At 41.0% G+C, this 18,040-nt stretch overlaps 1 protein-coding gene across 1 annotated transcript; it reads right to left on the bottom strand.

Moving 5' to 3' along the window:
* Nucleotides 1-5,262: 5,262 nt before the first annotated feature.
* Nucleotides 5,263-14,677, bottom strand: PRXL2C (peroxiredoxin like 2C). Its single transcript, XM_032392866.1, has 6 exons — nt 14,394-14,677; nt 13,892-13,960; nt 12,947-13,000; nt 12,678-12,783; nt 8,170-8,301; nt 5,263-5,647 (listed from the first exon to the last, which is right to left on the bottom strand). The coding sequence occupies exons 1-6, from the start codon at nt 14,601-14,603 to the stop codon at nt 5,520-5,522; spliced, it is 699 nt and encodes a 232-aa protein (XP_032248757.1). The 5' UTR covers nt 14,604-14,677; the 3' UTR covers nt 5,263-5,519.
* Nucleotides 14,678-18,040: the final 3,363 nt, after the last annotated feature.

Here is an 18,040-nt window from a genome sequence, read left to right on the forward strand (position 1 = left end):
TTTGCTTGTTTGTGCAGTAGTTTCAGGGGTAGAATGTGATTCATCACTTGTATATAACACCCAGTGCTCATTATAACAAAGGCCCTCCTTAATGCCCATCACCCATTTACCCCACACCCCACCCACCTCCCCTCCAGCAACCCTCAGTTTGTTCCTTAGTTAAGAGTCTCTTGGGGCGCCTGGGTGGCTCAGTCAGTTAAGTGTCTGCCTTCGGCTCAGGTCATGATCCCAGGGTCCTGGGATCGAGCCCCACATCGGGCTCCCTGCTCCACCACGGGGAGCCTGCTTCTCCTTCTCCCTCTGCTTGCTGCTCCCCCTGCTTGTGCTCTCTCTCTGTAAAAAAAAAAGTCTCTTATGGTTTGCCTCCCTCTTTGTTTTTATCTTATTTTTCCTTCCCTTCCGCTATGTTCATCTGTTTTGTTTCTTAAATTCCACATATGAACGAGATCATATGGTATGTCTTTCTCTGATTGACTTATTCACTTAGCATTATACTGTATAGCTCCATTCATGTTGTTGAAAATGGCAAGATTTCATACTTTTTGATGGCTGAGTAAGATTCCGTTGTGTATAGATACCACCTCTTTTTTATCCATTCATCAGTCAATGGACATTTGGGCTCTTTCCATAGTTTGGCTATTATGGATAGTGCTGCTATAAACATCGGGGTGCATGTGCCCCTTCGAATCACTGTTTTTGTATCATTTGGATAAATAACTGGTTGTGCAATTGCTGTGTCATAGGGTAGTTCTATTTTCAACTTTTTGAGAAGCCTCCATACTGTTTTCCAGAGTGGCTGCACCAGCTTGCATTCCCACCAACAGTGTAAGAGGATTTCCCTTTCTCTGCATCCTCACCAACATCTGTTGTTTCCTGACTTGTTAATCCTCCAATACATTTTTGAAAGCATTTTCTTTTGCTTTATTTTCCTCTTGTGTGGCACACAGCATTAATTCACAGGAGGCCCTCATACTTGCCAATACGGACATGGGCAACAAAATATCAAAATATAAGCTTTTAGTCTAGAAAAATGGAGAGGAAAGTATACTGGTTTAAGCAGAAAGAATGATGAATGTTGTGCTTATGAGAAATGTATGCATGTTCTTGGAATTTTGAAGCTATTCTTTATTTATATCAAGTTAGTAAATACATTCACATGTGGCATTTTAAGTCTTTAGGAGTCAACGTCTGGAAATGTCAGTGATTAGAGGCTGCTCTCAGAGTAAAGTTAAATAACAGAGCTGGAATGATTTCTAAAGAAATCTTAAAAATACTCTGAGTGCTTACCTATTTTTAAAAATGGCATATAAGACTGGCGTAAGATTAAAAATAATTTTCTAGAAACAAGTTTTACTTCCATAAGAGCTTTGATCAAATACCTCATCATGATGAATAAGGCTAATTACACTTGTGGTTCTTGTGAGCTGCTTTTAAAAATTCACATGCAAACCTCCAAGCACTCCAATCTCCTGCCTTCCCCTCCAAGACATTCAAATCACTGTAAGGTTTTCTGCACCCTGCAAAGGGCTGTTTATCATTCAGTACCTATTTTGTTAGTTGCCCTGATACTCTTCCTGCCCTCCTTAAATATAGTCTGAATGATTAAAGGCAAAGATTCTGCTGTATCTGTCATTTAAATCTCCCATAATACCTAACACATAACTAGCCCTGGAAAACATCTTCTCCCTCATTACCACATCCCCTGTAAGGCAGTAACTGCAGCACAGATCCCAAACAAGAAAGACACCGCTGTGCTGCTGTTCTAGGCGGGAACTGAATGTACAGCTTAGTAAAGCTACATGTTTTGAAGGTGTAAAAATTGCTTTTCCACTTTCTATGTATAAATGTGAAACAGTCAGGGCACCTAGGTGGCTCAGTCAGTTAAGCGTCTGCCTTTGGCTCAGGTTGTAATCCCAGAGTCCTGGGATTGAGCCGAGAAGTGGGCTCCCTGCTCAACGGGGAGCCTGGCTTCTCCCTCTCCCCCTACCCATCCCCCCACACCTCCCCCGCCACTGCTCGTGCTCTCTCTTGCTATCGCTCTGTCTCAAATAATCTTAAAAAATAAATAAATGTAAAATATTTATCCTGTAAAGGCAATTATTAGACAATAATATAAGGTACAACCCAATTAATACATCTACAAAACAGGCTATGATATATTTGTATGTGTGCATATACAAAAGAATACAAAAGGTACAAAGAATGATGGAACAGATACCCATGTACCCAGCTACATCACTTAAATGAAATTTTGCCAACCCAGCCAAACACCATTTCTGTACACTCTAATCACTTCTACCTTCATTTCCCCAAAGATATTCATTCTCCTTAATTTGCTATTTATCACTGCCTTGCATTTCTTTAAAACTGTCAGACATATGTAGGTATCCTTAAACAATATATATACTTCTTAAAACTTTATGCCACAGGGAGACCTGGGTGGCTCAGTTGGTTAAGTGTCTGCCTTCGGCTCAGGTCATGGGTCCTGGGATCGAGTCCCGCATCAGGCTCCTTACTCAGCAGGGAGCCTACTTCTCCCTCTGCCTGCCACTCTCCCTGCTTGTGCTCTCTCTCACTTTGTCAAATAAATAAATAAAATCTTAAAAAAAAAAAAAAAAGCCAGATTTCAGTGTCTTCCCATTTGTAAGGTTTGTTTCCAGTCATATGATTTGCTAAAAGCTTCAAAATGAGAGTTTTTGGCACACCATTCATTAAACTCATTAAAGATTTCCAACTTAAAAGAAATCAAAACATATAGGACCCATTTAAAAAAAATGTTATCAGTGAGGACAACACAGGTCGATTTACAAAAGCAGTTCTTTAACACTTCAAACATTTCTAATGTCTGCTTAGTGGTGGACAACATAGAAAGTCTAGGGTGTCATGCTTGTTTTTTAAAAAAAATATTATTCAGGGGCACCTGGGTGGCTCAGTCAGTTAAGCATCAGACTCTTGATCTCGGCTCAAGTCTCAATCTCAAGGTTGTGAGATTGAGCCCTGTATGGGGCTCCCCACTGGGCATGGAGCTTACTTAAAAAAAATTATTACTCAACATCAGCTGCTCATATTTTTTCTTTGGTTATTGTATATACATGTTTAAAAAATTGATAAATTTTGTCAAAACTACAGTAAGATACAACTGCACACCCATTAGAATGGCCATTATATAAAAAAAAAATAATAACAGGGGCACCTGGCTGGGTCAGTAGAGCATGAGATTTTTGATCTCCAGGTTGTGAGTTCGAGCCCCATGTTGGATGTAGAGATTACTTAAAATAAACAAACATCTAAAAAAAAAAAAAATAGAAACAAGTTGGTGAGAATATGGATGGATCTGCCTGTGGTGCAGTTGTAGCTCTTAGAAGCCCCAGGAAGTCTCAGGTCTCAGGCATAGGTCGCAGGCCATACTTATGTGGTGGTCTTAGTTTTAACTCTCTACTGCACAAGGCCTTTGAGTTGGCTGAGGAACATTCCTGGGATGAGCACAAACCTCAGGGCAATCAACAGCTTCAGGGCATGGTCATCAGCCTTGTTTCTACTTCTGCTTTTGGCCCTGGTGGTTTCCTTTCTTACTGAAAGTTCAGCTTAAAAAAAAGATGTTTCTTCTCTGTGAAATGGGCATGATGATGATGTCAATTCTATAGAGCTAATGTATGTTAAGCACTTGGAATACTACCTGGCAAATAATTAGCACGATAAAAGTGCTAGATAGTATTCTTCGAATAGTATTGCTATGTATTTATTGTAGGAAGGTTTTACAAAATTTTGAGTCTAGTACATTATTGGGTACAGAGCATGTTTATATATTTCACAGTGCCTATGAGAAATAATTTTTGTATTGGGGTGCCTGGGTAGCTCAGTCGGTTAGGCACCCAACTCTTGATTTCTGCTCAGGTCACAATTTTGGGGTTGTGGGATTGAGTCCCTCATCAGGCTCTGTGTTCAGGGCAGAATCTACTTGTCTCTCTCCCTCCGCTCCTTTCCCCCCCGCAAATAATAAATAAATAAATAAACAAACAAATAAAATCTTTAAACAACAAAAAGTTTTTTCGTATTAAATATGTTTGTTTGGGTCGGCAATTTACCACTGCACTGTTTGTCTAACTGTTATCTCCCTGAAGCTACATAAAGAACATTTATGTATCTTAGGAAAATGTACTATACGTTTATAAATATATAAAGTTTTGTGTAAGCTATTATTCAGCAGTTGTAAGTCTAAAATCAGCAAAGGGATCTGGGTCACCAGTCCTTCCTTACTATAAAAAACAGCACAAAATTGCTTAATTTTAAATTTCATGAGAAATTCCATTTTTATTGATTAAAAAATGTTTATGTATATATACACAAACATACATTAAAATATTTGGATACTTGAAATATATTTGTGTGTGACCTCATATGCTTGATATAAAAGTTTATAAGTTCAAAGCAGTATATACTTGCTAATAATTACCAACATTTTGCTCTTACCATACTTTTCATCAGAATTTCTTTGCAACTAAACCTATTAAGATTCTAGAGAAATAAAAGATGACAACAATACACTAAATAAAAGCAATCTGGCAACCAAACCAGCGTACATTTAAGTTACAAAGTTTTTTTTTTAAACAATTCTTAAAATCCTTTCAAAAAGCATACTGAAGCATATTTTAAATACATTATCTTAAATACATAAGACATTTTTTTCTCCTTTTACTCCTCCCCACAAAAAACCTAGTGAAATGGGCAGTGGGTGTGTGGTACAAGGTGCTTTGGACACAGCCTATGCAGAAGGTCTGGTTTGCCATATGTCCTCTGAGTAAAGCAGTGAGGATAGAAACATGTGGACAGCAGCCTATATAAATGCAACTTTGCAGAACTTGTTATGTAGGAATATATTCTTCATATAAATTTAAAGAACTTATCCTGGCCAAGAAAATGAATCATGCTCATTATACAATAGTTCAGAGATAAAGTATGGAAAAGAAAATAAAGACACCTGTAATCCTACCATATAGAGGTACCTACTGGCAATATTCTGGTGTGTTTATTTCCTATATTTTTTCCTAAGCATACAAAAATATAAACATATAAAAAATATGATTATATTATTTACAGAATTTGATATCCTGCTTTTTTCAAAACTAGATAAAATGATGGTGAGTTGCTTACCTTTCCATTTATATGTTCTTCAAAAGAATTTATTATTTTAATGGCCAACAGAAACTTTCATTGAATGGATATACCATAATGCAAAATATAGAATGGTATTTCTAATTTTATAGCTTTTAAAGTTTTATATAAATAAAATTGTATTTTACATAAAATTTTAAAAGCTATAGAATTATAAATATAGATCATATTTTTGACAACTAATGCCTCCCAGCATGCAATGACTGGTACATGGTCTCTTCATGTTTCCATAACTCGTCAAAGGCTGCGACATGCCAACAAGTTAGACACTGCACAAGGATACCCGACTCTGAACATTTCAGGTCCTATCCCAAGGGTCCATTTGAAAGTGACAACAGTCTATGCCATTACACATGGATAACTGAAGGTCTGCTTGTAAAGTCCACGTGCTGAACTCCTACAAGCTGTAAAACAGAGTTGATGGGTTTGTGATCCAACCTATTTTTATCACGGTGTATAAAATGGATGTTGTTACCTAGAAGAGAATAAAAGGCAAAGGTAGGCATATAGATTCATTAGATTTATTGCTTATTAGAATCAAGGAATCTTTTCAACTTTTAATTAGTCTAAAGGGAAAAATTGATTGCCTGGAGTTCATAATATTCTCTGTATAATGCCCTAATAATTTTAAATTAAGGTAATAAAGCATGACATGGATTATGGTTAAATAAGAGTGATACTTAATGTTTTATGAGATCCAAGGGGAAAGATTCTTAAATTATAACCTCCGTTAGGTTTTATTAGATGTAATTAAATAAAATATCATGTCAAACAGACAGGCAGAATATGGAACTAGCATAAATATCAAGCTGGAAAATCACATCTGTTTCTTAAATGTAATAATGGAATAAATCACTTGCTTCAAAAAAAAAAAAAATTCACTGCCAAACACTGATTTAATAGGTTATCTGCAATACAATCATAGACCAAAAGAGGCTAAAAAATCAGGGCATTGAGACAGTCAGTTACAATACACTTAGACGTCCACAATCCTTTTATCTGCTCAAATTAAAAAGTCATAATTTATAGGTCTAGGGTCTTTTTTACTTTGATTCTTGGACTCAAGACCAGAATTTTAACTTAAAACATAAGATTAAGTAAATATTATAAGAGGCATGTTTTTGGGCGCCTGGGTGGCTCAGTCAGTTAAGCATCTGCCTTTGGCTCAGGTCATGATCCCAGGGTCCTGGGATCGAGTCCTGCATCAGGCTCCTTGCTCAGTGGGGAGTCTGCTTCTCCCTCTGCCCGCCACTCCCCCTGCTTGTGCTCTCTGTCAAATAAATAAAATCTTAAAAAAAAAAGGCATCAGTAATCTACAGTAATCACTGTATATTTAATATCATAAATTAGCTTATTATCAAATAAGGCAAAGTGAAATACAGGTTTAACCATGAAAAGTTTCTATAAATAAGTATACCCAGCTCTTCCCTTAGAGGAGCTACATTTCTTCCAGCAGGTAGTATCAAAATATACTCCTTACATACTCCTCACATACTCAATTATGTTCCCAACTTGGCACACAAATGATGCTCTGTGCGCTGGGTCACCCTTACACATCTGAACATGTGGTCAAATGATGCTGAGACATGGAGATTAGGGACTCAAATCGGGTCTGAAGATGGAAACAAGCCATCCAAAAATATGGCTCAAGGTCATTCAGGGCTAATCTAGAGGACTCATTCTCATAAAACAGGGCTTCTCTTTTTTTCTAGTCTAACTGGTGGAAATTCACAAGAGAGGGAAAGAGGGATTAAATTACAGGTTTTAGCTAGCTAAAGTGCTCCAGCTGCAGAAAGCCAAAAAGCCATAATGCTTGGTCAAAAGCCTCCTTCTAAAGACTTTTAGACATGTGGAGTTTATTAAAGTAAATGTTAATTTTATAACTCCCTAGAAGCTATGCTCGCTAATGTGGACAATTTTCAAGAGGAAGAAGAACCAAGAAAATCTATTTACAATTTAGTGATTTACACTGTCATATGTGAGTGCCTGTCCCTGACTACAATACTTGACCATGGTAGAGATCTAACACTCAACCATTTAGCAGTGTGGAGCCAAAGAAATTTCAGGTGGCCCAAAGTCATCAATAAAGCTATTAAAACTATGTGGCTTATAGTAATTGTTACTGAATGAGCTGTCGCTGGAGCTAACTTGCTTTCTGACACTGAGCAAGTCTTCTAGCCTTGTTAGATATAAGTAACTGGATTGATTCTTCTATTGAGGAAAAAAAAAAAAGGCTTGATGGTTTGTTCTATGTGGAAATGTTCACTTCCATGAACTTTTTTTTTTTTAAATATTTATTTATTTTAGAGAGCACTCGAGCGTGGGGAGAGGGGAAGGGAAAGAGAGAGGATCTCGAGCAAACTCCCTGCTGAGTGCAGCCCACACAGGGCTCGATCTCACGACCCTGAGATCATGACCTGAGCTAAAATCAAGCATCTGACGCTTAACCAACTGAGCCACCTAGGTGCCCCTCTCTTCCATGAACTTTTTTTTTTTTTAAACTTTTTTTTTTACTTTTTTTTATTTATTTATTTTAGGGAGGTGGGGAGGGGCAGAGGGAGAAGGAGACAAGCAGACTCCCCACTGAACATGGAGCCTGACACGGGGCTCAATCCCAGGACCCTGAGACCATGACCTGAGCTGGAATCAAGTATCTGGTGCACAAGCGGCTGACCCACCCAGGTGCCCCTCTTCCAGGAACTTTTTAAACAGTTTTATAGACAAATAGAATTGACCAAACCACCGCTGACTTTCCTATCCCAAATACCTGAAATCACTCAGGCACAGAATGATGGGCACATTACACCCAATAAACAGACACCAAAATACACAGAAGCGTTTGAAAACAAAGGTGACCCCTATAAGCACAGAATCGTGACTGTTACAATGTCAAATTGCCATTTTTACCTGGTATCTATTTTATGAAGAAACTGTGTGGCCTCCTAACTTCTAAAAGGCACAAAAAGTGTGCCACTGGATCTGGGCTTTGACGCTTACCTGGACCTAAGATGAGGGTTCCGCCTTGCTGAGCAGGGTCTCCTTGAAAATCAAAAAGAGGGCCAGTCACTGCCCTCCACAGGCTCCGAATGCTTCCTGAGAGTATATTTGATTTTATATGGGGGCTCTTTCCTGAAATATTGGGAATTGTCTTTAGATATTATCATTTTATATTCAATTAGATACCAGAAGATAATGTTAGTGCTTCTATAAAACTTCTTTTTTTTGAGGTGTAGTTGACACAGCACGCACTGGTGTAGACTGTGGTGATGCCGCGGCCCTGCACCCGGGCTGGGCTCACTGCAGGTTAGCTGCCACCTGCCAGCATACGAGGCCAGTACAGTATCGCTGACTCTATTCCCTGTGCTGTACCTTTCAGCCCCGTGACTTATTCAGTCCATACCCGAAGCCTGTATCTCCCACTCCCCTTCACCCATTTTTGCCCATCTCCCTTGAAATATTTTTTCTTGTGTTATCTTACTTCCAACTGGTCTTTTCTTCCTTCAAAGAAAGGTTTCTCAGCCTTTCCCTGTTGACATTCTGGACCACGTAAGTCTTCATCCAGTGCAACGCAGGGTGGTTAGCAGCATCACTGTCCTGCATACCCACTAGATGCTGCCGTACCTTCACCACGCTGTGACAAACCAAAAGTGTCTCCAGATAACACCAAATGTACCCTGCTTGAGAACTACTACTTTAAAGAAGTGATGATATACCCCAATCATCTGCCACAGAAAAATGTCCGCTACAGACTTCGCAAACTGACAGTGCTTTCTCCCACCATTTTTTTTTTTTAAAAAGATTTTAAGTAATCTCCATACCCAACATGGGGCTCCAACTCACAACCCCAAGATCAAGAGCCACATGCCGTACTGACTGAGCCAGCCAGGTGCCCTTAATGCTTTCCCTTTTAATACATCATTTATCCTCTGTTTAATTTCTCACCTACTAATACGTAACTACACTCCCTTTCAAGAGACACTGTGGCACAGACCAGTATATGCTCCTCAAAACCCACTTCCTCTTTCTGGGCCCACAGCTGAACTACATTTCCAGTCTTCCCGGCAGTTCCTTATGGCCATGTGACTATGTTCTAACCCATGAGTAGAATGATACGGGCCACTTCCCGGCCAGCTCCTTAAAACCTCCATGTTCCTTCTACATTCCTGGAAGCCCTGGGATGAAAATGACAGAGCCACAAGGTGAAAGGGGCCTGGGCCCCTCCCCCTGGCTCCCTGCTGTACTGCTGCTTGGAGGAAAGGCATCTGAATAGATATGCCATCTTGAACAGAAGAAGAACTAACCTCTCCCGTGCTGTGCCGCTGAGACTTGGGGAGCTGTCTGTGACAGCAGCTAGTCCAGCGCCTCCCCAGCTCCCCCTGGCTGTCAGTTTTTCCATCTCCTTTCCCACACGAACTAATACTTCACTTCCGCTCCCTCTGAGCAAAGGGACCCACTCTCTTTACCCTTCTCGTAACTTATCTTTCCCCATCCCTGCCTTTTATGTCTTGCTTCCGGCTTTTTATTTTGATGGTTATGCTGCCTTTAACCTGCCTGAATCCTTAGTATTTCCAGGTACCTATCATTTCCCTTCCTCTCTCTGACTCTTCTATTTCTTTCATGTTTCTATTATGATGGACATTTATCTCACCAAGAAACAAATACAGGCCCATTACCTTAGAGACATGAGTAAAAGACTAAATTTTACTGTTTTCTAGGATTCTATGTCTAAAATAAATATTCAGAAACCCAAACTATCTCTTCATGTCCAAAGAAGGGATCATTTAATATTTCTGAAATTTCAGAAATTCAATTGAAGGAGATTCCATGACCTAAAATAACAATCTTTGCCACAAACACAACCTAATTTTGCCCATTTGAATTTAGTTCTTTTGTATAAAACTCCTGTTTTTTAGGGGCGCCTGGGTGGCTCAGTTGGTTAAGCGACTGCCTTCGACTCAGGTCATGATCCTGGAGTCCCGGGATCGAGTCCCACATCAGGCTCCCTGCTTGGTGGGGAGTCTGCTTCTCCCTCTGACCCTCCCCCCCCATGCTATCTCTCTCATTCTCTCTCTCTCTCAAATAAATAAATAAAATCTTTAAAAAAAAAAAAAAAAAAACTCCTGTTTTTTAGTCTTCTACAAACCCATTACTCCCTGGCATTTAAGGGCCTTATTTTCTTATTGTCTTTATAAAATGTCCATTAATTTAAAATTATTATATTTTTTTGATCTTTTTTATTTTTTTATTATGTTATGTTAATCACCGTACATTACATCATTAGTTTTTGATGTATTATTATATTTTTTAGAGTCTTACTCTTCAAGTGGGACTATTCTGAGATTTCTGCTCTTTCAGAGAGGAACTTTTAAAAGTTGATTTTATGAGAGAATAATATTTTCTGGTTGGAAATACAGTACTTTGACACAGGTCACAGGAGTTTAAAAGATTTGAATATACCTTCTCTAATAATTACAAGCATATATTTTGTTTAGAATTCAACTGTTTTCTTTGCAATTCTGTATTTTTATTGAGTGATGAGCCGATGAACCATGAGGTGTTACTAAGGTGAAACTCACAGTTTAGATCTAAAGTGCTAAATGATAAACAACTTGCACAGCTGGGACTGTTACAACACAGAAAACAGTCTACCAAGAAGTAAGGCTCACAATGTACACACTGCAATTTCCTATACCAAGGAGAAAAAGGAAAGAGCACACTCCGTGTTTATGCTAGCTCATCATTAGTTTTAATAAAGTTTAGGTTGCTTTCCTTAAAAACATCAGTAAAGGGATCATGTCAACTCTATGTCATAAATATCTCCTGACCCATCTCCTCTCCATCTCCACTGTCATTTCTTTCTAGTCTATTACTACAACCTACTACAACCGTATCACTGGCTCTGGTTTGGTGAGTTCCAATTACTCATCCACTCTGGACACAGGACTACGACTTCATCACTTCAAATGCTTGTATGACACCCCCACTCCTCCAGAACAAATCCAAACTCCTTGGCATGTCACCCCAGACTTGGCCCGAATTAGCCACAACCTGTCCCTTGGCTCACACCAATTCCCCAATTGGCTAGACTCCGGCCTGACACAGGGACCTGTGCTTGTCCAAGAGTCACAGTTTTTCATGCCTGTGTGCCTTTGCATGTGCTGCTTTCGGTCAGCAGCACCCTTCCCCAGCCTCACTTCACCCAGCTAACTCCTTTAAGAGTGGGCTTAGATGACACCTCCTCCATAAAGCCTTCTGAGATTCTTCTCTCCCCTCGTATTTCCGGCATAGGTATTCCTAGTACATGTTCTCTATTACAAGCCCTTAAATTGTATTGTAATCAGCTGTTTGCTTCTGTCTCCCAGAATAGAGTATGAATTTCAGGATGGCAGGGGGCTGTTTATCACTGTCCTCTTGGGAGCATCCAACAAAGTGCAGATTACAGACAGGAGCTCAACAATATTTGTTGAGAATGAATGATTTGAGTTTGAGTTCTTTCAACTGGCATTTCAGAAGCCATTCTTTCTACTTAATACAGAAACAGTTCACCTAAAGCTGACGAAGCTCTGTTAAATTACAAAGAATTGCATTAAAGGCAGGAATGTGGACCACATAAAGACAAAACCTCAAACTCTTCAACTAACTATACTATCTGGACACTTTAAGTGCACTGATAGAGTGTATGATAAAGTACAAGGGGCTATTCAGGTACAATGAGGGAAGGAATAACTTCTACAGGAGGGGCTATTAAGAGCCCCTTTGAGTTGGGCTTCAAATGAAAACTAACATTTTATCAATTAAAGAACATAGAGTATTCAAAGCCATGGTGTTGAGGTAAGAAAATATATTGACTCAAGCAATATTATTTTTCATTTAATTACGAAAGTAAAATGTACTCATTGTTAAAAATACAAAGGCCACTTTTCTAACTTCCATACCTTGGGGTAAGCATGGCAATATCTTTTAAAACCTTTTTTTTTTTAAAGATTGTATTTATTTATTTATTTGACAGAGAGAGACACAGCGAGAGAGGGAACACAAGCAGGGGGAGTGGGAGAGGGAGAAGCAGGCTTCCCGCTGAGCAGGGAGCCCAATGCGGGGCTCGATCCCAGGACCCTGGGATCATGACCTGAGCTAAAGGCAGACGCTCAACGACTGAGCCACCCAGGCGCCCCTAAAACTTTTTTTATTACACACACACACACACACACACACACACACGTACTCCTGATCTTTACAAAAATGGTTTTTATTTCCACAAAAATAGAATCATACTGAAAACACTGTCCTGCAATTTGCTTTTTTCACTCATTTAGTGCTTTGCCAATAGTCTTCTATGTGATTACGCCCAGGAAAGGAACCTTTGAGAGTCTGCTGTATCTGGCCCACTTACTAGAATCATAAAAAGCAGGCTGATTTATGAATTTACCATTTCTTTCCCCATGCATACATACAGAAATGTGCAAATGCACCATTAGCGTTTTCTGATGAGACGTGTCATGTCTTACCTGAGGAGGCAATTTCTTCACCTCTTTTCATTCCCAATTTTTTATAAATTTCTCTCTCAGGATCAACATAGATTTCATGAGAATACCCAGTCAGTTTGCAGAAAGGCTAAAAAAAGATATTTGGATTTGTATAAGTAAAAATGAGAGAAAAGTAATGATAACCTACCTTTATTTTAGCAAATTTAACCTACACTTAGTGGTTCAAATAAATAATTTTTATGTCTGAAATAGATTTAATTTGTTAGTTTCTCAATTGCCGATATATTTACCTCGATATGATGGTAGGATGACTGTCCAATCACTATTAGGGTGACATCTGCTTCCTTTAGGAGAAAAAAGGGACAGGTACATATTACCAGAAATTATATATATTTTATAAAACTTCCCCTCGTCCAACTCTTTTGTTCCATTCTAATGCCACCTATAGGCTTCTAGAAGAATGGAATAAACAGCAAAATTGTGTGAGTCAAAGCAAAGCAATGTATGCTAAAATGTTCGGTTAATTCAGTTGATCTCTTGCTAAGAACTTCAAAATAATGTAGTCAATAATTCTCAAAAAAATTCTCTATGCTCCCCCCAAAGGCGTACACTAAAAAAGAATAAAAATTATTGAAGTAGGGTTAATCAGTTTCATTTTTTCACATCCCAATTAATAAGGCCTGATGAAAACAGATCTTAGTTTTACAAAGGTTGCCCAATTGCTTCACTCAAAAGCTCACGTGGGGACAAATGTATATGTGCCTGAAAAGAACATATGTATGTGGTTGTCACAGGAATGTGGAAGGCACATCCTAACAAATACAAATTTTAACCTTTAAGATATATTAGTATTTTCCTATAATGAACAACTATTTGGAGTGTTCTTATTAAAAAAGAATAAGGGAAATAAAATATTAATAATTTCTAGCATCCATGCTTTTGGTCATTATCATTCAACATTTGCAAATAGGTTACTAACATTGAAATTATTATAGTACGTTTATAAGCAGGCAGTAGCGAATAAAGTAGGACAGAAATAGATCTCTAACGTCTCTCTCTTTTTTGAAGGTGTTGGAAGATGTGTGGGAAGGTGATAATCAGGGTTTGCGAGGGTCTGTTCTGGAGAGGAGTCGTACTCTGCACCTCATCCCACCGGTCTACTTAGAAATGACAGGTGACTTTCACAAGGTCGCCCTGAAGCAGGGCACGCTGCTGCTCACTCTCAGGAAACTTACTTGTAAAAAACTCTTGGGGATTTTGGCCAGATCTTCTACGTATTCCTTGCAAATGTAACACAGGAAATGCTGAAATCCGAACACGTCAAAAAGGACAAGTTAGCGACCAATACCCTCAGGGTTCAGAAAAGACCAAGTACTTCGTTACGCGTGACGCTAATTAATGCCACTCACAGCGGGTAGAAAAAGGCGCGAAGGGCGCCCGAGATGCGTTAAAACTGGGCCGCACCCACTCCCTTAGGCCTCCTCCTTTGCTGGGAAAATGGACTTGGCTTGGCGGGCTGTTTTTCCATTCCTATTAAAGGAAGCGAGAGGAGCTGTTCGCATTCCAGAAGCCTCTAGTGGACGGCAATGGGAAGGGCCAGGCCCAGCTGGACCGCACTCTCGGGTCTTGGGCCTTTCGAAGGACCCGATGTCCCCCCAGCCGAAGCTGTAGAAGCAACCTCCATCCCAGCCTGCCGGCAGAGTCCCTACTCCGGGCCGCCCCGCTGCCCGCGCTCACCCGCACGAAGACTACGACGGCCCGACGCTCCCGAAACAGCGCGCCGAACGGCACCTGCCTCCCGGAGGCGTCCAGCACCGGCAGCTCGGCTACCGCTGCGGCCAGGGGCTGCCCGCGCTCGGGGCCGCTCGGGACTGCGGCTGGGGCGGCGCGGCCGCTGACCTGCCGCGTAACCGGGGCGAGGGCGGGCTCGGCCACAGCGCCCTGCATCTGCCTGCCCGGGTTCGCGCCCACCGTGCCCAAGCGGACCGCGCAGGTTAGACGAGCGGGGTCGCGGCCGAGCTGGGCGCACGGGGCGGGGCAATCCGGGAGGAGCACGGGGCGCAGGGCGGGGCGGAACGGAGGGCGGAGCGGGGCGGGACGCAGGGGGCGGAGCTGCGTGCCACACAGAGCCAGAGCCCCTCTGGCTGAGTCAGAAAACGGTCGCTACAGGCCGAGGCGAGCTTCGTCGCGGCGGGGCGGGGCGCAACCCGGGAGGGGCGGAGCAGAACGCGGGTGGGGCGGGGCGCCACCCGGGAGGGGCGGGACGGAGCGCAGGGCGGAGCACAAGGAAGGGAGCCGCGAGGGGTTCGGTCCCGCGGGGCGCTCGGTCGGGGTGCTGGGAGACCGGGCTGTGCGGGGACTGGGCGGGGCACACCCAGCCGCCCGGAGGTTAGCGGTGCGCGGGCAAGCGCAAACCGCCCGCGCGTTTTCTGACTCAGCCTCCTAGGTAGGAAGAGGGAGACGGGTCCGAGGTGAGAAAAGGTTGTTTAGGAAGGAAGCAGGCCCCTCCCTCCATAGCTGCCTGGGCCCGTTACTTACCGATGATTCTACAGAAGCAGTTACCAACTTAAAAGAATTTTCTACTCAGAACAACCAAATCAGTGATCCAGCAAATTTGTTGTATTTTACTTCTATTCTGTTTTTAACCCATCCCCTCCTTAGTTCTGGTGTTTTGTTTGAGGTAACATTAATATACAATGTAATGATCATATCTTACGTGTAGAATTAAGTTTTATTTATTTTATTTTTTCAAGACTTTTTTTTCAGGGGGTGCGGGCTCTGGCTCTGGGTGGCACAATCGGTTAAGCACGTTGGACTCGGTTTTCGCTGAGGTCCTGATCTCAGGGTGGTGAGCTTGAGCCCCTCATCATCTCCCCCTGAGCACAGAGTCTGCTTAGGACTCTCGCTCCCTCTTCCTCTGCCTCTCCCACTGGAGCGTGTGAGCATTCTCTCTCTCTCTCAAATAAATAAATAAAATTTTGATTTAAAAAAGACTTTTGGGGGGGCACCAGGGTGGCTTAGTCGTTAGGCGTCTGTCTTAGGCTCAGATCATGATCTCAGGGTCCTGGGATCAAGACCTCAGTAGGGCTCTCTGCTCAGCGGGTAGTCTGCTTCTCTCTCTCCCTCTGCACTTTCTCTCTCAAATAAATAAATAAAATCTTTAAAAAAAAAGAAAAGACTTTTTTAAAAAGTAGTCTCCACCCCCAGCACCACGCAGGGCTTGAACTCACCAACCCCAGACTTGAGCTGAAATCAAGAGTCAGAGGCTTGATTGAGCCACCCGGGAGCTCCAAGTTAAATTTTTAAAATAAATCTTATGGCGCCTGGGTGGCTCAGTTGGTTAAGCGACTGCCTTTGGCTCAGATCATGATCCCAGGGTCCTGAGATCAAGTCCCACATGGGCTCCCCTACTCTGTGGGGAGTCGGCTTCTCCCACTGCCTTTGCCTGCCACTCCCCCTGCTTGTGCTCTCGAGCGCTCTCTCTCTGTCAAATAAATAAATAAAATCTTTAAAAAATAAAAATAAATAAATCTTTAATTTTTAATTTAAAAATTTCTAACATTTTATCATGGACATTTTACTTTTTTATTTAAAAATTTTCTTTCCTCCTGAATTGGGAAATGATCAAAACATAAGTCATTACATAATTTGATGTATAATTATTAAACATAAAAAGCAAAATTATCTTTGACACTTATTTCTTAAGGACCTGAATGGGCTTTCTCCCCCAATTCTTGTATCTGTGAATAAATATTACTCATTTTGCCAATAGAACTCTGCTCAGTATGAATGATGCCACTGTAAGGTTTAAAATACACGTCTCTTGATTTATGTTTATGCATTTCTGTTGAGTATATGCCCAGGAGAATAATGAATGGGTCATTGGATGTGCATTTTTTTTACCTTGATTAAGCAAGGAGTTTTTATTTTTCATTTTTATTTTTTATTAAATTTTTAATTTTAATTCCAGTATAGTTAACATACAGTTATATTAGTTTCAGGTGTACATATCATGGACATTTTAAAACATGCCCCCAAATTGAAAGAATTGTACAATGAACACTCCTGTATTGACCAGTTAGTTTCTACCGATAATTTTTACTCTGTCATTTTTCTATGCATTTTTCCACAGTTGAATAAGTTTTTCCTGATTGTCCACCTCTGTTATTCACACCCCTGTGAAAATATGGGACATTTTCATCACTGGAGAAAACTCCTTTAGTTCCACTCTGTGTGTGTGTGTGTGTGTATGTGTGTGTGAGAGAGAGAGAGCAATTTAAATATTTTTGTATTAAGTCTTGGAACAAGGTGGGATTGCAGCAGTTTGTGGAATTATCACAGACAACAAAAAGCTAAGATGCATAATTTCAACCTCTTTGTGCAGGACAACCAAATTTTTTATTATTAATTTTTGTATTTGAATGTTGTATTGGCACACAACATTGCATTCGTTTCAGGTGTACAACAGAGTGATTCAACACGTTTAAACGTGCTATGTTCACCACAAGTGTAGCTCCCATCTGTCACCATACAACACTATTATAATATCATTGACTCTATTCTGTATGCAGTACATTTTATCCCTGTGACTTATTCATTTCATAGCTGGAAACCTGTATCTCCCACACCCTTTCACCCATTTTGCTCATCTACTCCCTACCCCCTCTGGCAACCATGAGTTTTTTCTCTGTGTTTACAGGTCTGATTCTGCTTTTTTATTTGCCTAATTGTTTTATTTTTTTTAGATTCCACATATGAATGAAATTATATGGTATTTGTCTTAGTCTTATTTCATTTAGCGTAATACTCTTTATGTGTGTTGTCATAAATGTCACGATCTCGTCCTTTTTTATGGCTGCATAATATTCCTGTGTGTGTGTGTGCGTGTGCACGCAGGTGCACGCGCACACACACACCTCATCTTCCTTATCCATTTGCCTATTGATGAGCTCTTAGGTTACTTCCAACCTCAGTTCCACTTCTGTTTTTTTTTTTAAAGATTTATTTATTTATTTTAGGGGGGGAGAGGCAGAGGGAGAGGGAGAGAGAGAATCTCATGCAGACTCTCTGCTGAGCATGGACCACCACCACCACCGCCGCCCGCCCCCCTCCACCCCCCGCTGCCTAACTGGGGCTCGATCTCTTGAACCTGGGATCATGACCTGAGCTGAAATCAAGAGTTGTATGCTTAACCACTCAGATCCACTTTTCAAGAGTCAGTAAAATAAACCTATTTTAGGGGCACCTGGGTGGCTCAGTCGGTTGAGCCTCTGACTCTTGATCTCAGCTCAGGTCTTGATCTCAGGGTTGTGAGGTCAAGCCCCACGTTGGGCTCCATGTTGGGTGTGGAGCCTACTTAAAATAAATAACCTCTTTTAGAAATG

Source organism: Phoca vitulina, unplaced genomic scaffold (assembly GCF_004348235.1).
Source record: "Phoca vitulina isolate PV1807 unplaced genomic scaffold, GSC_HSeal_1.0 scaffold70, whole genome shotgun sequence".
Classification (NCBI taxonomy): Eukaryota; Metazoa; Chordata; class Mammalia; order Carnivora; family Phocidae; genus Phoca; species Phoca vitulina.

Coding starts and splice junctions, on each gene's coding strand:
- PRXL2C (XM_032392866.1), bottom strand. CDS start 14,603: ATGCAGGGCGCTGTGGCCGAGCCCGCCCTCGCCCCGGTTACGCGGCAG. Junction 12,784..12,946: donor CATCCTACCATCATATCGAG/GTAAATATATCG, acceptor ATCTTTTTTTAG/CCTTTCTGCAAACTGACTGG. Junction 8,302..12,677: donor TGAAGAAATTGCCTCCTCAG/GTAAGACATGAC, acceptor CCAATATTTCAG/GAAAGAGCCCCCATATAAAA.